This window comes from Antechinus flavipes, chromosome 2 (genome assembly GCF_016432865.1).
Source record: "Antechinus flavipes isolate AdamAnt ecotype Samford, QLD, Australia chromosome 2, AdamAnt_v2, whole genome shotgun sequence".
Lineage (NCBI taxonomy): Eukaryota > Metazoa > Chordata > Mammalia > Dasyuromorphia > Dasyuridae > Antechinus > Antechinus flavipes.
Window position 1 is genome coordinate 614148906 of NC_067399.1, and position 13927 is coordinate 614162832.

Sequence of the window (13927 nt, forward strand, 5' to 3'; positions counted from 1 at the left end):
GTTGCATTCAAATGGAGCTGCCATTTTCATGGAATATAGAAAAAGGATTAGAAAGTAAAAAACTTGTGTTTATATAATAGTATCCATTCCCACTGTCATAATCTATTCAGGAAAGAACTACTTGTCACTAAGACTATTGCAATAACCTAATGCTTCCCTTTGACTACTTCCTCCCTTGTCTAATGAATTCTTTCCATTGTGGCTAAGTTAATTTGTTATCCGCTGCCTCATAAAAAAATCAGAAGAATTTTTTTTAGTAAAAATGCTTTATTTGTCCTAAGGAAAACAAATAAGCCACATATACAGCACTATCAAAGGAGTAGTAAAAGAAACCACCTTGTTGATCACTTCTAACATCAGATGATTTTTTTTTTTTTTTTTGCTGACATTTCAAAGGGGAAAGTTCATTTGTGAGATCATAGGAATAATTCCCCATATACAGTGAAAGCTTCAGGCAGTTATTTCCAAATGTGGTTTCTGGTAAGTCTTTTTTGATCACATGGACAGTAGGAAACAGATGCCCCCAATATGGGGAAAGGATGTAGCTACCTATGTCTGCAGGAACTCAGGCTGTACACGTGCTACTTTTCGGAATTCTTTGGTGTGTGTCCTAGGGCACTGCATCTCACACCAGCTGATGGGTACCATCTGGACACCTGCTAGAGAAAAGTTCTGAAGTCAGCCAGGGCATTTAACTGCAAATACATCTCTATACGACTTATTCTGGTGAAAGGCTTTTGTACCTTTGCATTAATAGCAGGATTTACCACAACAGCAAAAACAGCTACTCAGTATCATATGCTGAATAATTCAAAAGGCAGATGATGAGAGCAAGAGATTCATTTTTGTTTCAAACCTCTGCTCCAAAAAGGATAAAAAGGGGCATTGTTTTTAGTGAGAAGAAGCAGTGCTGATTTACCTGATTCACTGTGAGCCACCACTACCCCCAGCTCATTTTCTGCAGTTGTCAACAGGTAGTTGGACTGTGCATCACCTAGGGAAATCTAGTCATATGTGTTTGGTTAAGGAAAATGTCAAGCCAAAAAGGCTTTTCTATTCAGTTGGAACAGATGAATCCTTTTCCAGAGACTACAACTCTCCTCTAACTTTTACAAAACACCTGACGTGTATAGGGATAAAGGATACCACTTTAGCCAGCACGATGTCACCTGGGCGGAAACTCTTATATATTTCAACCTGCAAGAAGAGAAATTATCAACAGCTTATCAAGTGCCTATTGTATGTTGGACAAAGTTCTACAAAAATAAAGATGACATGGCTCTTATTCTCAAGAAGCTTAAATTCCAGCAGTGGAGGAAATGGCATGTATATTAAAAAAAAAAAAAACTACAAGATAATATTTTGTGGGAAAGCGCTAGCTTTGCACTGGCTTTCCACTGTTTATCCAGAAAAAGTTTCATACAGATGGCATTTTAGCTGAAATTCTGAAAGCAAGGTGACACTGGTCAGTCTGTGCAAAGGGATGGAGAAGGGTGAGAGTATTGTGATAACAACAAAGCCAGTTTTCTTGGACTGCAGTGTGTGAGGAAAGACAAAAATGTAGAACAATGTTGGAAAAAGGTTTTAGAAGCCAAACAGACTTCATCCTAAGGACAATAGGGAGCCAGTGAAGTTGACTATAAATAGGGGAATGACATGATCAGACTAGACCTTTATGGAAACTCATCTGAACCAGAGAGTGAGATGTGGGTGTTGAGGCAAGGAGTAAGGATCCTGCAAGTAGAAAACAGGACAAAGTGAGAGTTGCTGTAGGGTTATCTAGGGTAAAGGCAAGTAAGGTTTTCAAAGGCTGTATAGCTGTCTGACTTGTTAACTGAGTTCTAGCACAGCACAGATCAGTTGTGTTCCCCTTCACTGAAATGAATCAATCTCATCTTTGTACAGATTTTCTTAATTCCAAGAGATTGCAAGTACTATATGGAGGTAGGAAGAGAATTTATTTGTTTTGCTTTGGAATTAACATTTCACTTGAATTCAACTTATTCCCTTCCAGAGAGTAGAGATCATATTTGCTCATGTTAATCCCTTTTACTATTAAAGAAACAAAGTATACATTTAGAAATTTGCAGCTTTAGCCTGCTGGTTTAGGATTCTGACCTAGCTAAAAGCTCCCACATGTAGCTTTTACCTGGGAAAGGAAGATGTATCTAAACTAGAAGATAGAGAAAATTGTTTCTTTTTGGTCAATAAAAAAAACTTCAGGGAGAAAAGAACTTGAAGGATCAATATGGGAAAAGGGGAAATTATAATAGCAGAAAGATGACTACTTTAATCTCAATGTGGGGGTCTTTTATTTAACTCACTCTTCAAATATGGCCTTTGAAATTAATTAGGAACATAGGAACTTTGAGATTTCCCCATAAGTTTCTTAATTGTTACCTTATCTTTTTCAGTAGCTCGAACATCTTCTTTCCTACAAGGAAATAATAGTAATAATAATAATAAAAAGTTAATTCTTCCAGAGAAAACAACTGCTTGCTTGCTGGAGCCCTCCCTGTCTGGGGAAGAGCAGGCGTTGGGACAAGTCACAGTTATTATTTAGCTTACACCAGAGGCACAAGGTAGAAACCCATCCCAGTTATAGCTTGGGATAAGACCTTTACCCTGTCTCCAAAGGCCCACATAGAATAGCTATTGATTGTTTCCAGGTCTGGGTCTGGGGAAAAGGAAGTTTCAGGTGAGCTAAGACATGGGAAGGTATAAGGAAACATCATCTTCAGGAAAGAGGTGGCAGAAAATGACTGCCAAGCTAACCGGAATCCCAGGATGGAAAAGACTTCCAGAGATCAAAGAATTAATTACTTTGCCTCCTGAAAAATGATTTCTGTTCTCTTTTCAGGAAAAACCCCACCCAATAACTTGTTCCATTTCAAATAATCATCAGGATTGACCTATACAGCTGTAGTGCATGTAATCTTTAAGGGAAAAGTATCTACTGACACTCAAAATCACCTCTGATTGGGCACATATCCTGATGCTTGCCAAACACATACTTCAGTCAAATTTGCTATCCTAATTCAAACTTTCTCTATGAAACAAAAGAGAGTTCACAGAGAAAGGAAGGCAGAAATATGGAAAAGAAACATGGGAGATATAGATCTGTAATACATTTTAAAAAAAATTTCAGACCATTTTAAAGCAAAATAAAGGATATTGAAAAGCTTCCTACCTGATAGTTCCTCTAAAGGAGTTCTTCAGTGGTGTGGATCCCACGTATAAGATATGTACTTTGGCAAATCTAGAATTAATGCTGGAGACCTGTACCATAGAGAAGATAAAGGATGTATTCAAAATATTAGTAACTGTCAGATAAAGAAATCCTGGTAACAGGATAGATAGTCCTAAACTAGGAATTAAGAGAAATAGGTTCTACTCTTAGCTATCTCCTACCTAACTAGATGGGCTACTTGGGCAAGTCCCTTAATCTGCTTCAGTTTTCTCATTAATAATTTGGGGAAAGTAATATCTACCCTATTTCAAAATACCAAAAGAAATAACGCATCCCAGCACACTGTGGGGCCTTCTGGGACACCAAAGAATGAAAAATATAGACTTAAAACTTTGAAATGTTGTTTTCCAGCTTCTCATTTATAAAATTAAGACATTTTAATTAAGAGTCTTAGGGAAGCCTTTAAGTTATTGAGGGTTAGAGACAGGAACCTCTGAGAGCTAGAGGGGCTGCCCACCTTTGGGAACCTCCTGTGCAAATGACTAAAGCCACTCTGCTACTGCAGCTGTTTCCTTAACATTCCTGGAGTAGATTCATTTTGATCTCTTTTTCTTAAGAATGCCTCAACAGGGATGGAATTCTGCTAGCGCCTCCACAGAGTAAGGGTTTTCATTTTTTTGTCCCTCAAGTAAACCGGAAGCTTTTGGAGTTCAGAACAGGGAATCCGAAGGAAAATGACAAATTCGGAAGCTTTTCTGGATTAGGTTCTGGATAACAAAGGTCGGCAGTCCCGGGGCAGGCCGCCCCGACCTCGGGAGGGGAGGGCAGGGCCTCACTTTGCAGGTGACGATCGTCCCCACATCTGGCAGCATCTGGGATTCGGTCTCTCTCGTCACGGACACCACAGGCAGCTGCGGAAGGGACGAAGAGGAGGTTCACGAGCCCCGCTCAACTCCTGGGGTCTGCGGCCCGCGGGCCACGGGGAGGACTCGGGGTGGGGGAGAGGGGGTGTTCCGGGCCACCGACTCCACCTGGGGACCGACCCCTGGGCAGGCTCCCCCGACAGCTCCGGCCTCACCTCGCCATTGTCGCTCGTCTTCACTACGCAGCCCGAGAGCGAGGAGAAGATGTAGCCATGCCGGGTGTAGGTGCCGCTGCCGGGGCTGGCCTCGTCCAAGTGACACAGTCGCTCGCCTGCGGCGGACAAACGCGGTGTCCCTCCCTCTCGAACGGCCTCTCCCCCGCCAATCCCTGGACCCCCTGCCCGGGGCGGCCTCCCTTCCCTGAACCTCACTCACCCGGGATGCAGTACCTCGACGGCGGCGCCGCATCCACCACTTCCCAACAGCCATTCTGGGAGGCCGGGCGCCGATCCATTAGCACAACGAGGGCTGAAGGCCTCAGGGACAGAATGGCCAATAGGCGGGCGGACCACGCGGCTCATACAGGGCTACCCAGAGACTTCCCTTTTCTCCTGGAACTTCAGCTCCCAGGATGCTTCGGGAGAAGGAAAAGAGAGGGGCGGGGCCGGGCTTTCCACGCTTGCGCCGTAGGGGACGCCGGGGTGCTAGCGGTCTTGGCGCCGCTGCCGGTTGGGGCTGGGATGATTGGTCTGACTGAGTGGGGCCGGGGTCGGCTTCGGCAGAGGCTGCTGTGAGCCGTGGAGGCTTCGGGGCTCGACTGGGTCGTTGCCCGGCAGACAGAAGGTAGGGGGCCCTCCGGGGTCGCAATCTCCTTCTCCACCTCTTTCCTTCCTTTCGGGATTTCGGGCCCCCAGCCGTGGGGGGCGTGGAAATACGGGGCGCGAGAGGGGTCAGGGCGCGCCTCCATCCCCGCGCAACGTTGGGGACTTCGCCTTACCAGGATTCTCTCCGTATCCGGGGGCGGGGGATACTGTGAGATGGAGGGGCTTCTTTCTTTTCGCTCCCCTCCTCCTCCTTCCTGGCTGTGCCCGGGACTGGCTTGGTTGCACCTGCTTCTCCCCCCCCCCCCCCCCCCCACCTGGCGGATGGGCTCGGCTACTGCCGGGTTGGGGCATGGAATCCCCTGCGACTGAGCTCGCCTAAACGGTCTTACTTGGCGCGGCGTGGGCTCCCGGTTTGCCTTCCCGCGGGCATCCGACAAAGTTTGGCCCCACTCCCCGGAGGGAGAGCGCAGACGCATTGTCCGATGGAGCATCTTTGGACCTGCGTCCGGGGTCACCTAGTAAAGTTCCGTGGCCTGTTCAGGTTGTCTCTCCGGGGTGGGGGGCGCCTCCCTCCTCCCTGCCTTTCCCTCTTTCCTAGCCTGTTATTTCGGGGGCGGAGGTATTAAATGGGGGACAATAAGTTTAGGTCTGAAACAAGATTGTTCGGTGAGTAGGGGTCAGAGAATGATTCAAGAGATGACTTCCTTGAGTTTACAATCTGTGGAGGAGAGCTTCTGCTCACCTTGATGTCGGAGCAATGGAGAGTTTTAGGGTGATGCTATTTAATTTAAAATGTATTCCCGTTAGGAAGGTCACCGGTGCTTTAGAAAAGTTATTTTAAACAATATAGACCAATTGTTATTATCTATATCAATGAAATATATATTATATATACATAAAATATGAGTTTTTAAATTTTGACTTAGTTTCAAAATGTAGGAATTTTTTTTTTTTTTTTTTGTATTTGAATATGCCTGCCTGTTCTGGAAATTCATACTTTAAACCAAATGAAAATAGCGGCAATTAGTCTATAAGTATCTATTAAGCACTTATATTTTAGGCACTGTGCTGTGATGGGGATACAGGACAAAAGCAATACTCCTGTTCTCTACGAACTCAGGTTCTAATACAAGATCCATCTAAATATCAAGGCACTTTTGAGATTTAAACAGAGTCGATAAAAGGAAGCAGAGAATAGTAATTATAATAATTCTCTGTAATAATAGTAAAGGGACTAGGAGGATGGGATTTAAACTGTCTTGGAGCTTCAAAATTCCAGCATTTTTTATATAACCGTATTTTATTTCTGATTGTCCTGGTGTCAAGGAGTTTCTAATCATTCTCTTTCTCTCTCCTCCCATTTCTCTCTGCCTTTCCCTCTCTCTCTTCCTTCTTTCCACCTTAATTGTCTTAAACTTTTCTTTGGGCAGGTACAGAAAGACAAGATGGAACATTTGAAAGGCTTTTCTTGGGTAGAAGTAAGGGATGCTGATCCAGTTACTGAATTGAAACTGTGCCTAGATGTGCATTGACCTCCTCCAGTTTCTTATGGGTTTCAGACTTCATACTAAATAAATAAATCAACAGGAGTTGGGAACAAAGCAATACCATTCTGCCTCCCATGTGACAAATCAGATAATCTTCTCTTTGATAATAGACAAACTTATTTACAAAGTTGATCTACATATTCACATAGGTCTCCAGCTTAAAATATTGGTTAGGCTTCCTTCCCCCTTCCATTGCTATTTATTGTGCCACAGCTAGAGAGAAAGAAGACATTTAAAGGTATTAAAGAATTTGGAGTGCTGGGGAGATAAGCTAAACAGCAGCCTGTGAGGGGCAATTACAGTAGAGAAAACATATTCTACAAAAAAACACAAAATTAAGATTTTGCTTGGGCTGGTCAGTTCTTTTCTGTTCCTCTTAATGCAAGAGATATTTAACAGCTAAACTTAACATTATTCTTGTATTAAGAGTAAGTATTGTGTAATGGGAAAAATGCTGCACTTAGATCTGGATTCAAATCCTAACTTAGTGATTTTTACTTGGGAATAAGAGGATTCTTGGGTTAATTTACAACTGGAAAGGACTAGACACAGGCCAGATGTTTTCAAGAAGGATCTGTACCTGAGTAATGGAACCTAAATCACCTTTAAGTAGATGATATTCTCATCTGTAAAATGGGGACAATTATTTAATCTACCTTATAGGGATGTTTTAAGGATCAAAGAATGTATCATTACAATCACAAAGCCCTATATGAGTTGTTACAGTATTACATGATAACTGGGACTGACTGAGGACATTGGAAGGTACAAAGCTTGGGAATTCAGTGCTGCCAGCCTGAGGTCTCTGAGCCTGTAATAGCAGTCTGAAGAGGAGAACTGATAGCTCTCTCCAGGGATACAGATGGCATCAAAGATCTAGGAACAAGATCCACTCCAGAAAGGTTTCCCATCCTGATGTGGCTAGTTTTAGCCAAAAAGGGTTGGTAGCCCAGGAGTGAGAAGCATTAGAAATAAGTGGTGAGCAGGAAGGGGAGAGATCATAAGCAGCTTTCTCAGCAGCTCTGCATTGCTGAAGCCAGCAGGTTTTGTCATACTCTCTCCTTGCAGTGGTAGTGTGCCTGAGTAGGTTTGTTGGTGTCGGCATTGCTGTTCCTTTTTGTTTAAAGCTTCCTTTAATGTCTTGGTTCTTATTCTACAGAGAAACACAGTAAGATTTTGCTTGGGGCTGGGCAGTTCTTTTCTATTCCTCTTTTTGCAAGAGATTTCATTAAACAGCCAGACTTGCTTGCCCTTATTGTGTAATGATAAAAAAAGATAGACTTAGGTCTGGATTCAAATCCTAACTTAGATGTGATTCTAGTCAAACTACTTCCTTTAAGCCTGTTTCTTTCGTTGCAAAGAAGGCATGAAAATACTTATAGAAATTCACATTTGTGAAGTTTCCAATTTTAGTGCTATCCGTTAAAAAATAGGCTGTTTGATTCTTCAAACCTTCACCTAGGATTTCTAGCCTGTGGTAATTGGGATAGGTGAGTCATTAGGGGCAGGCTGAGTGTGAGAAGGTCCTTAATTTTCACGGAGTTTGAGTGTTCACCAGGTATTTATTTTGTTGTAGGAGGCCATGCGAAGCCGCCGGTCCTTATTGCTGGGGCCAGCACGTCTATGCTTTCGTTTGCTTCTCCTCCTGGGCTACAGACGCCGATGCCCACCAGTACTAAGGAACCTGGTGCTTCGTTGGCGCTATGGAAAAGTCTGTCTGCGTTCTCTACTCTACAACTCCTTTGGGGGCAGTGACACTGCCATTGACTCTGCTTTTGAGCCTGTGTACTGGCTTGTGGACAATGTGATCCGCTGGTTTGGGGTGGTGAGTGTCGCCTGGTCTCATGGCTTGGGTTAGCGTGGCAGATTGTGGGAGCTCTTGGGTGGAAGGATAGAGAAAGATGGCTTTCTTGGAAAATTTCCCAACAAGCTTTACCAGTCTAGCCTTTCCTTTTCTTCCTCTTGTGCCCGTATTCCATCTGTAGCTGAGTATTGACCTCATGTCGTTGGCAGGTCTTCGTGGCCCTGGTGATTGTGCTGACGAGCTCAATCGTGGCCATTGCCTATCTGTGTGTCTTGCCCCTGATCCTCCATACTTATTCAGTGCCCCGAATCTGCTGGCATTTCGTCTACAGCCACTGGAACCTCATCCTCATTGTCTTCCACTACTATCAGGCCATCACCACACCTCCTGGATACCCTCCCCAGGTAGGGCGCAACCAGATACCCAGGGGAAACTGATGGGACAAGGAAGCTGGAGTCCTAACAAAGGGGCAGCAGAACTCTTAAGAATTCTGTTGCCATTGATTTCCAAAAAAGGTCCCCATCAGCAACTAAAATGTTTTGAGGCCCTGCCTGATTCTCTTCTGATACAGGCCAAGACTGACCTTGCTACTGTATCCATCTGCAAGAAGTGCATTTACCCCAAACCAGCACGAACACACCACTGCAGCATCTGCAACAGGTCAGCTTTGCTCATCTTCCCTCCTATTTCCTTGGCATTGTTATTGGCCTTGTTCATTTGCCCTTTTCCTAGGGTCAGGCAAGTTAGGGACAAGCTTACCTAATCCCCCAAAATGTCCACCCTTGTTGAGCACAAGTTGTACTAACGTCTCCATGCCTCATTCCTCCTAGGTGTGTGCTGAAAATGGATCACCACTGCCGTATCCTTTTACCGAGACTCCCTCAATCTGTCGATTCTGACCAGCCAGTCCCCTCCTGTATCTTCTTTCCCAACTCCCTCCCCAACCACTACTAAAGTATTTTAAAACATTTAGGAAGACTGAAGGATACTTTTTGGAGAACATGGCCCTTTACTAGGGAAAAACGGGCCTGGAGGCTTTGGAGAAATGTAGCCTCAACTGTTATTTCTGCAAAACTTGATCTTATGGGAGGAAAAAAGGCTTGGAAGCCAATTATTTCCTTGAGAACAGACATGAACATGGGATTGGCCAGGCCTTGTAGGCAGTTCAGCTGTAGAAATAGGGATGTAGCTAGAGAAGGGATTAAGGATGCTGCTGCTGTGGTGTGCTACAACTGCAGCTCCCTTCCCTTCTTAGCACAGGTGCTCAATAATACTTCCCATCATTGGTGTCCTGGAGCCAGTTGAGTGGCAGCACAGTTGGCCCTGCCATCCCCAGCATGGCATAATGGGCTTATGTGAGTTCTGGGAGACTCGGAAGCTTGCCTCAGCAGGTGGCAAACGGCTTCAGCAAGCATTGGCCCCCAGAATTCAGCTGCTGCTTGTGTGAGTGTGGCACACCCTCAGCTATGCCCGGCCTGCTCTCTGTACCCTGGTACCCTCTGGAGGTTGCTGGCCAGGCTGATCCTTAAGTCCTTACTCCCAGCTTGGTTGAACAATTGTGTGGGCCACTACAACCACCGGTATTTCTTCTCCTTCTGTTTCTTCATGACTCTGGGCTGTGTCTACTGCAGCTTTGGCAGCTGGGATATGTTCCGGGAAGCTTATGCTGCCCTTGAGGTGAGCAGTGGAGTCTGAGGGGATGGAGGAACTTTAGGGTAAGGGTGACAGTGGTACAGGAGAAGTCTCTCCCTCTGGAGTGGGGTTGGCAAAGCTCTCCTGTCGAGGCCAGAAAATATAACTGGTACTGTTTTCCATCCCCATAGAAAATGAAACAGCTCGACAGGAACAAACTACAGGTGGCTGCCAATCAGGTGGGCCGTCCCACTCACTGCCTCGTGCTGCTCAGGCCTGGGGTTATAGGTCTAGAGAGGTGGCCTTGGCCTGGCTAGCTCTAGGGCCTCTGGAGGTCTCTGCACTGGCCACAGGACACTGGGGCTCTAGCCCCTGGAAGCAGTGCCGTTCCTAGAGAGATAATAATATTGGTCTAACATTTGATCATTTTCCATTCACTTACCTAACTATTTGGTCCTCATACTAAAAAGGGCTCTGCTTTGATGCTGGCCTGAGCAGCATGGAGTCTTTGTTGGTCTGTGTAATGGGGTTCCAGGGTCCAGAACAGACTAGGTTAATCTGGTCTTTAGCTCGGGTAATCTCTGCCCCATAGGGAAACTTCCCCTTCTTCTGCTCCCCTTGGTCTTTATCCTGAGCAGATCTCGCCCTTCCTCCCCTCCCCCTGCTCCCCAAGCTCAGACCACAGCACAGCAAGAATCCTTCCCACTGGGTTTCGCACCTTAGTAGCCCTGGTCTTCCCTTCCCCCACCCTAGGCAGCTTGGTGGGGATGGGTCCTGATCAGCAGTGGAGGTGGCAGAAAGAGAGAAGGGTGGCAAGACAGCTTCCCTGGAGCCCCATCCCTGTCGTCTGAACCTCCCTGGCTAAGCCCGGCTCTTCCCTGCGCTTCGCCCTCGCTCAGCCCTGCTCTGGCCAGTGTGTTGTCCCTGTGGTGATGTTGCCGGGCTCCATCCACCCCTCTGGCTGCTTTCTCCACTCATCTGTAGCTTGACCTTTGTCTCTTCCTGGCCCAGGGCTGGGCCTGTGGGAATCAGGGCCTCTGATGGCAGCAGCACTGGGTGAAGGGACAAACTCTCAGGGTCTGTTGCCCTTTATTTCAGACGTATCACCAGACCCCACCACCCACTTTCTCCTTCCGGGAAAGGATGACTCACAAAAGCCTGGTTTACCTATGGTTCCTGTGCAGGTAACTCACTCCACTGTTCCCTGATAGGGGACTATAAACAGGAATAAACTCAGCCCTGCTTCTCCTAGAGACCCGGGAGAATCTGGCTCTTCTCTGGCCCCTGAACTCAGTTCTGTAAAGAGAAAAAAGCTGGCTGACACTCACCCACTTCCCCCCCACCCCCCTCCCGTCTTTCCAGGGCTCAGAGCAGCAAATCCTCCCATCACATTCATTGCAGCCAAGTTATGCCCAGCACACTCCCTAGAGCCAAAGATGTGTCATTGACGTCCACCATCCTTGGAAACAGGCTGGCATTGGTTGCATTAGAAGCAGTTTTCTGAGCTAGATGAAAACCAGAAGCAAGCCAAGCTCCACCCCCCAATCTGTACAGGTGCATTCTGAGGTCCAGGACAAACAGGTCTAGGGGCCTACTTCACACCTTACATCTAAGAAACCATGCTGAGTAAACCATCCTTGTTCCTGAAGCAGTGTTAGCTATGGTGTAGGCAGTCCTGGCTGGCCAGAATTCTATCTAAAAGCAGACATTCTCAGAGGGAGAAGGGTCTTAGAACCCACTGAACAAACATCTCTAAAATCTGCCCGTGTTTGAAGATTTATGGCCGTAGAGAGCTTGGCTATTTTCAGAGCCCAGCTCACTTCACCTTATGTATAGCTGCTCTTACTTTTAGGGATCTTCTTATTTCTATCAAGCTGAAACCTCCAGCCTTTCTCCAGCTTCTTTCCATTGCTGCTAGTTCTGGCACCTGAAGCCAAGACGACCAAGTTTCCTACCTCTTCCACTGGTAACCCTTTACTTGGGCATATGCGTATCCACTAAGACTTCTCTTGTTCAAAAGCAGAAACAGTGTTACTGTACAAGAATACAGGCCTAAGACACAAGGATTTCATTTTAATGAAATATGAGTTGGATATGGTAGGAAAAAACCACCTAGGATAGAAAGCTCTTGTTGGTACTTTGTATAGTAAATCCCTGGGGTCTGGGTCTGAGATGGAGTTCAAATCCAGCTGCCCATTAGCACTAACTGTCCAGTCCGACCTGAGGCTATTCTCACAAGAGAATTTGGCACACACACTTATAATTCAAGATCTCTCCCCATCTGCTTCCTTGATAAAGGGATAAATGTTGCCTTTTTCTTCTGGAGTAGGAGGCAGTTCATTGATTGGTCCTTCCTTTGAAATCTCTTTTTAAGTTCATGAAAGACTTGAGGTATTGGGTGTGGGCTGAATTTTATAGGGGTAGATCCCTGTCCTACAGTGGGTCTAGGTTTTACTGTTGAGTATTTTTTGTAAAACATTACAAGAAACAGACCCCAGGGCCTTCTCCATCTCCTCTTAGCTCTGTGGCACTGGCCTTAGGGGCTCTGACAGTATGGCACGCTGTCCTCATTAGCCGTGGGGAGACCAGTATCGAGCGGCACATCAACAAGAAGGAGAGGCATCGGCTCTCCCTGAAGGGCAAAGTGAGTACAGGGGCAGAGGGTTCTCCAGTATGGGAGACCATCTTCCTAAGGTTAGAGTCTTGGCTGAGGCTATGAGTCTGAAAGGGATTGGGGTGGGGGGAGATTGAGAAAAGGGACTTTCTGAGCATACCTGTCCTTCCTTGGCTACAGGTATTTAGGAATCCCTATAATTATGGCTGCTTAGACAACTGGAAGGTATTCCTGGGTGTGAACACAAGAAGGTAGGAGGGAAACATTGCAAATCTCCATCTGGGGGAGGGGGTTTCTGTTTACCAAGGCATTGCCTATTATTAGATAAGGGCTGTTACCCTCATGGTTATTGATCACTATAGTGATAAGGAGGATAAACTGGGCCCTACTTTAAGCCTCAGAATCCAAGCAGTACCCCCACTGGAGATAGATAAACACCATTTCCTGACAAAAGCATCTTTTATGTCCAATTGCCCCATACACCAAGGATAACCACTATGAACACAGAGACCAGTTCTCTACCTTCCCCACTCTTACCCTCTCTAGGAATCCTTTCACTTTTATTCTTGTCTTTGACTTATCATTGGCTCCTCCCATAGCTTTGAGGTTATTAATCCTTATTTTTTGGGATTGTACAACTCATCTCCAAGACTTGAAGGCAGCATTGCCAGCAGCCCTTCCAAGGAACTGTCTTTTGTCTTCTCTTGCAGGCACTGGCTTACGCGTGTCCTGCTGCCTTCCAGTCATCTGCCCTATGGGAATGGGATGACCTGGGGCCCTCCTCCCTATGTGACAACAGTCCCAGACTCTGTGCTGGCTGTGTGAACCTCCAAGGCTGGTCCTACCTATGTGGTCTCAAGAAGTCGGAGATCTCTTTCAATCTAGAACAAGGTCTGGATAGGGAGATCTTCTTTGGAACCATGAAGCAAAAGAAGTCATTTGTACTGGCTTCCTGTACCTGTACCACACACAATGCTGTGAGGTCACCCTTGGGCACTGGGAGCAGTGTGACATGGAGAACTCCAAGGCTAATGTCCCTTTCACTCAGGCTAACAAGTTCAGTATACGTGTTGCCAGGATTCTAGATGGGGATGAGCCTAAGGTACAATTGTTAGAGACCCAGTCTGGGTTCCAGCATGGGTATTGTGTACCATCTCCCCTCTGATGGATGGGAAAAGAGCTGACAGGGTAGACCCCTGGGCTCTTACTGAGGTCACTGCCACTTTTCACACTCTGCTTACTGCAGAAATAAAGGTATTTCATTTTGTAAAGACTGAACTCAATCCAGTTCTCCTTTCCCACACTAGCTCCAGTGTTCCTTATGTGTGCTTGGGAAGAGGGGAGGTATGGGGGCCCAGAGAGTGGTGATACTTCTGCCACTGTGAGCCAGTGCCTGAGGCATTACCTGTCCCCAATGCTCTTGGAAAGTTTCTTAATTTAGCCTTTCCTGGAT

The 13927-nt window shown here is 46.0% G+C and overlaps 2 protein-coding genes across 4 annotated transcripts; one reads left to right on the plus strand and one right to left on the minus strand.

The window, feature by feature from the left end:
• Nucleotides 1-247: 247 nt before the first annotated feature.
• EXOSC1 (exosome component 1) lies at nucleotides 248-4658 on the minus strand. 2 transcript variants are annotated; one of them, XM_051981806.1, is made up of 8 exons: nucleotides 4489-4658; nucleotides 4269-4384; nucleotides 4027-4101; nucleotides 3191-3279; nucleotides 2401-2434; nucleotides 1147-1197; nucleotides 920-1004; nucleotides 248-656 (listed from the first exon to the last, which is right to left on the minus strand). In XM_051981806.1, the coding sequence occupies exons 1-8, from the start codon at nucleotides 4565-4567 to the stop codon at nucleotides 550-552; spliced, it is 636 nt and encodes a 211-aa protein (XP_051837766.1). In that variant the 5' UTR covers nucleotides 4568-4658; the 3' UTR covers nucleotides 248-549. The 2 variants fall into 2 exon arrangements, with proteins under 2 accessions (XP_051837766.1, XP_051837765.1); XM_051981805.1 differs by having other exon boundaries at nucleotides 248-659.
• Nucleotides 4659-4790: 132 nt separating this feature from the next.
• Nucleotides 4791-13745, plus strand: ZDHHC16 (zinc finger DHHC-type palmitoyltransferase 16). 2 transcript variants are annotated; one of them, XM_051981782.1, is made up of 11 exons: nucleotides 4792-4896; nucleotides 8001-8249; nucleotides 8438-8632; nucleotides 8800-8888; nucleotides 9059-9087; nucleotides 9772-9905; nucleotides 10052-10099; nucleotides 10959-11044; nucleotides 12381-12504; nucleotides 12655-12725; nucleotides 13185-13745. In XM_051981782.1, exons 2-11 carry the CDS (start codon nucleotides 8007-8009, stop codon nucleotides 13297-13299), a joined length of 1134 nt encoding a protein of 377 aa, XP_051837742.1. In that variant the 5' UTR covers nucleotides 4792-4896; nucleotides 8001-8006; the 3' UTR covers nucleotides 13300-13745. The 2 variants fall into 2 exon arrangements, with proteins under 2 accessions (XP_051837743.1, XP_051837742.1); XM_051981783.1 differs by lacking the exon at nucleotides 10052-10099 and having other exon boundaries at nucleotides 4791-4896.
• Nucleotides 13746-13927: the final 182 nt, after the last annotated feature.

Excerpts from the sequence above, each read along its gene's own strand:
- EXOSC1 (XM_051981805.1), bottom strand. The coding sequence starts at position 4,567 with ATGGATCGGCGCCCGGCCTCCCAGAATGGCTGTTGGGAAGTGGTGGAT. Across the intron at positions 4,102-4,268 it reads AGACGAGCGACAATGGCGAG|CTGCCTGTGGTGTCCGTGAC; the intron begins GTGAGGCCGGAG and ends TCCCTTCCGCAG. Across the intron at positions 660-919 it reads GGTGGCTCACAGTGAATCAG|CAGGTGTCCAGATGGTACCC; the intron begins GTAAATCAGCAC and ends ACTTTTCTCTAG.
- ZDHHC16 (XM_051981782.1), top strand. The coding sequence starts at position 8,007 with ATGCGAAGCCGCCGGTCCTTATTGCTGGGGCCAGCACGTCTATGCTTT. Across the intron at positions 9,088-9,771 it reads GAAAATGGATCACCACTGCC|CTTGGTTGAACAATTGTGTG; the intron begins GTATCCTTTTAC and ends CCTTACTCCCAG. Across the intron at positions 10,100-10,958 it reads TACAGGTGGCTGCCAATCAG|ACGTATCACCAGACCCCACC; the intron begins GTGGGCCGTCCC and ends CCTTTATTTCAG.